Source organism: Octopus bimaculoides, chromosome 15, assembly GCF_001194135.2.
Source record: "Octopus bimaculoides isolate UCB-OBI-ISO-001 chromosome 15, ASM119413v2, whole genome shotgun sequence".
NCBI classification, from domain to species: Eukaryota; Metazoa; Mollusca; class Cephalopoda; order Octopoda; family Octopodidae; genus Octopus; species Octopus bimaculoides.
The window spans coordinates 51,385,683-51,390,685 of NC_068995.1; the positions used below are offsets into that span (position 1 = coordinate 51,385,683).

Here is a 5,003-nt window from a genome sequence, read left to right on the forward strand (position 1 = left end):
ATACTTATACATTTACATATATCATAAATAAATAAGGTAAACCTGCAAAAAAAAGTATGGAGTTCATTTGAGACAGAGATCCTAACAAGCCTTCTGTAGTCTAATCGAAAACAAATTCAATCGGCTAGCGATCGGTTACACACTTCGATTCATGCCAGTGGGCTTGTCTTTTTTTTCTTTCTTGTCTCAAATTGGTGCTGATAATGAATAATATTGATTTTTCTTTGTTTTTCTTTTTTAAATGTTTTCCATCATAATTGGAATGGTAGCAATCATACGCAAGAACATAACATAGACAGACAAAGATTACAAACAATAACTTCCACGTTATTTCAGACGTTATTGAAGACTTGGTTTGTATATCCGTGGTTGTCACTCGGAAGGAATGTATCTTTGTAAAAACCCCTACGATTCTTTGGAACACGCTTATTAAAATCCCTACGTATAGTTTTCAATCTGTCATGATATATTCTTTCGTAAACACTCTTCGGTGGTTCTTCTTCTATAGATTCGTCAATTGGATAATCCTCTTCAGGAAGCTGGCCTTCGTATACAGAGTCTTCCTCATCACTGGAGTAATCTGGCTGGATGTCTATATCTCTTGAGGCCGATGCCATGCTTCGGATCACATTTTCTATCATACGGTTTTTCTCTACCTCGTTTGACAAGATGTGCGTGGTGGACATGAGATGCAAAAAGGTCCCCCAACGATGCATGCACATTCCGACAAATTGAAATGTAAGCACGAGGCCAAAGACTGTCAGAAATATCACAGATATTGGTTCGTATTTTTTCAATATAAAGAACGGTAACAGTTCATGTTTCATGGTTTGTAACTGCATAACAGCAACACTCCACAAGAGATTGAGCAGGAAATAACCAAACACGACATTGTTTCGAGTCGTGTCTAAATCTCTTTTGATCCTTTCTTTCTCGTCTTTGTCCTCTTTTAAAGGATACAGATACTTTCGAAGTATATAATTCCAGAATTTCACTTCATCGTCGTTCACGCAACATTCTTCTCCGTTGCCTAGATACTCTAACTTCCGCCAGTAGAAAGGGTCTACTTTTAAATGTAAGTCATCAGGGATTTTAGTCCGTATTACTTTTACTCCGGCCTGGATTGACTGTAACTGTGTGGTCGGCTTTTGGTTTTCTACATCGGATGCAGGATCAAATGCTCGCGTTTCCGTACTCTCCCCGGGTTTCTTACCAAGAATATCGTAAATAAATTTCTTGAAGTCGTCAATGATTGGTCTTAAGCTGTTCAAATTAAAGAGACTGAAAATCGTCTTCCTTTTGTCGTCGTTCGCCTTTTTCACAGCTTCATCTTCAGAAACTTTCGGATTTTCTCGAGTACCCCACGACACATTATTCAAATTGCAGAGAAAATAGACCGTGAGGAAAATAAACGACGATGGCACAGTGAGAAAATATAAAATACCATGTATAAGACAAACGATTTCTCGAGGATGTAAAAGGCCACAGACGGAAAATATAATAGCAAGACCAGCGAGGAAGACGACATTAGGTGAAATTAAATCTTCATCAAGGATGTTGACAAGCGTTCCGACGGTTACGACAACCATAACTACAGTATAAACGCTGGTCATGAAAGCGGCAAACGTTATCTGAGTGCTGGTCTTAGCCTTTAAACAAACGACGATAAAGATAATAACAGGCACAAGGGAAAGGGCAAATGACTTCCACATGCTCAGCTTGAGTACTGCACTGTAGGAGCCAGCAATCATCAAAATCACAGTAGCCGGGGCTAATATACTGGACGTCATTAAGATAAATTGATATAATATAAACAGAGCACTGATGTTATCGTTTAAGCTAACTGTAACCCTCCATGTTGATAGAAGATCCATGATATTGGCGATTGTTGAGGGCGCCCATCGACGTCTTTGGATGAAGAAATCATGAAAGCTCTCTGGTGCGAATGTAAATGCATCAGCTCCGGCACAATAGTCGATTTTATATCCTTGCTGTAGTAAAAGGGTACACAGCCAACGATCTTCCCCTAAAAGAAACAGAGAATATAAAAGAGGTTATAGAAAATGAAACATAAAGAAAAAATGTGAAGGAACCTGTTAAAATAGAAAAAGAAAATCAAGTTATGCATAAAATAAGAATCGAAAATGAATATTGTGAGTAATTCGTTCTGCTAGAGATAGAAAGTTTGGAATCTTGTTATAAGGATGAAAGGGACAGTAGACCTCAGCAGAATTTGAACTCGGAATGTAAAATTGAGGGAGTGGGTTAGCCGATTATATGGACTTCAGTGCTGAACTGGTACTTATTTTATCAACCCAATAAGCATAAAAGTGACAGTAGACTTCGGTGGAATTTGAACCCGGAATGTAAAGTTGGCAGAAATACCGTTAATCATATTGTTTGGTGTGTTAACCATTCTACCAGCTCACTGTCTTAACATTGCGAATAATGATTTCTCATTCTAATTTATTTTAGTTAATTTTATATCACAAATGGTTTTCACCTGACCAATCACTGGTTCCGTGCATTTACGATAGCCTGAGTGACAAGGGGATATATATGAAACTCAGTACAGAACAAATATAACAAGGGAATAATATTGATCGGAAAACATTGTTTTTACATTTTCGTTGATGTTTTTCTTCTACATTTCATCAATATACATCGTCGAAAGATCTCGTACATACATACATACATACATACATACATGAATACATGCGTAAATGCATGTATAAATACACACATACATACGTATATACATACGTATATACATATGTACTGGTATGCATACATACGTACATACAAACAGATACACATACGTACGCACATATTGATAATGTTAGTAGTGAAATCTGATTCTTTTATTAGCATTATTGCATATATATATATATATATATATATATATATACATACACAGTGTATATGCATTGATTATGATACATAGATGACTATTTTGATACTGATTTAATTGCAGATACCAGATATGTGTGTGTGTGTGTATGAATATGTATGTGCATGTGCGTATCCATTCTTCCTGACGAACATATACGCACATCATATATGTTAACTTGCTCATGCATCTGTACACAAACACGAGCACACAAACGCATGCACAAAACACACGCACACTTATATGGAGAGTAAAAGCATATGTGTACCTTGTTCATACTGGATGAAGTCACGCGCTTTCACAGGTTTCCGAGTGTATGCTCTGATGACGTTATCGTCCATGATAGCGGAGGCACGGAACAAAGAAAAACAACCTGGACAGCAAAGAACGCAACCAAAAACATGTTCTGCAGCCTTTTGCAGCCAATGGCCTACAGCGTACTCAAACTGTTGATACCATACCATGGGTCCTGTGTGATGAATAGAAGAGGAAAAGAATAAAGAATATATATATATATATATATATATATATATATATATATAGAGAGAGAGAGAGAGAGAGTTATTAATATTTCTAAGTCTCTCTAAAGGAGACTACGGCAGCGGTACTGGAAATTAATAGTTATCGCCAAGCCAACATGGCAGTCCCAAAATTCACGGCAGCTTTCGTCCTAATTAAAATACCTTTAAAGGTGAAAATTATAAACAATTATAAACAAGGCATAGAAGTCTTTTTTCTTTTGCCCTTAAAAATCGATCAATAAAATATAAGTTCCAGTTTTAAGAGAGGAACTAAGTTTGACTAAATTTAGTTCAGTTTTTCGTCCTCCAAAACATAGATAATATTAAATCAAACTTTCAATTCCATACAATCACCGCTGCTAAACACTTTTCGTTCGCTACTGATATATACTGATATACTAATGTGACGAACACAGCAGTTTTGAGGCTTTCTACAGTGTGTCTTTCATTAAGTATGATATACAGAATGCTATTCCAAAAATATAAATGGGCTTGTAATTTTAACTAACCTGACCCAACTGGATGAATTCTTCCACAGACGGCACCGACCTTAGAATTCTTCAGCATTCGATCAATAAGAAGTTTGACAGAATTGGGTTTAAAATCCACATCACCATCCAATGTCAAAATAAAGGTTTTTTCAATCTGAATGAAAGCAAATGAATAATAAAATAAAACTGGATGTCAATCGATGCATTTTAGAGGACTTGCCATCTTTTAAACTAGGACAGCTTTCAATCTGAAGATTCAGTGGAGAAAGAAGAAGAAGAAGAAGAAGAAGAAGAAGAAGAAGAAGAAGAAGAAGAAGAAGAAGAAGAGTTGAAGAAGAAGAGTTGAAGAAGAAGAAAAGGGATAAAGAATAAAAGAAGAGGACAAAAGAGTTAAAAAGAAATAGAAAAAGGAAAAATAGTACGATTGCGAATATAAGGGGCCAAAATGGGTTTCCTCCGAAGGATCCCTAGAGTAAGGTTACTCGACAGGGGGCGTAGCTCGGAGACCAAGGAGTCTCTCTTCAATTCGAGTCACTACTTCTCCGCATTGAGAGCTCACAGGTCCAGTACTACGGACATGCATGTGATTAGAATGTGGCAGGAAAGAATCGAAAGACGGATTCTTCAAGTAGAGCAAATCGGGAAGAAACGAAGGAGTAGACCAAGAACGAAAGATGGCTTGATTAATATTCATTGTTTCTGTTAGTCACATTTGGGAATCCAGCTTGGAAATCAAATGACGATTGTTTCTGATAAGACACTATAGAGTTGGTGCCCGAAAAAATCTACCCTCTCCCCACGACCTTCCCAGAAACAATGGACAGAGATGGATGGATAGGATGGAAGTAGAATGGCCTCTAACAAAAAAAAAAAAAGAAAAAAAAGAAAAAGAATTATGAAAGGAGACTCATAATATACAAAAATCAAGGAAGGTAAATAACAACAATTGTTTACCCTTTTGAAATCTTCATCGGAGAGGTGGTTCAGGATGGATGCATTGGAATGGCTTTTAGTTTTACGTTTTTTGAGGCCAGGAACTTCAGTACTCACACAGATTTCATTGTCTGTTCCTCGATCACCAAACATTTTAAAGCCCAATAG

At 36.8% G+C, this 5,003-nt stretch overlaps 1 protein-coding gene across 1 annotated transcript in view; it reads right to left on the bottom strand.

The window, feature by feature from the left end:
* Nucleotides 1-21: 21 nt before the first annotated feature.
* LOC106870779 (chitin synthase chs-1) overlaps nucleotides 22-5,003 on the bottom strand; it is a 72,537-nt gene continuing 67,555 nt past the window's right edge. The window contains exons 28-31 of the mRNA XM_014916976.2: nucleotides 4,857-5,003; nucleotides 3,921-4,056; nucleotides 3,159-3,359; nucleotides 22-2,026 (exon numbers count right to left, since the gene is read on the bottom strand). Coding sequence (XP_014772462.1) covers nucleotides 333-2,026; nucleotides 3,159-3,359; nucleotides 3,921-4,056; nucleotides 4,857-5,003 — 2,178 coding nt within the window. The 3' untranslated portion in view covers nucleotides 22-332. The remainder of the gene's footprint in view (nucleotides 2,027-3,158; nucleotides 3,360-3,920; nucleotides 4,057-4,856) is intronic.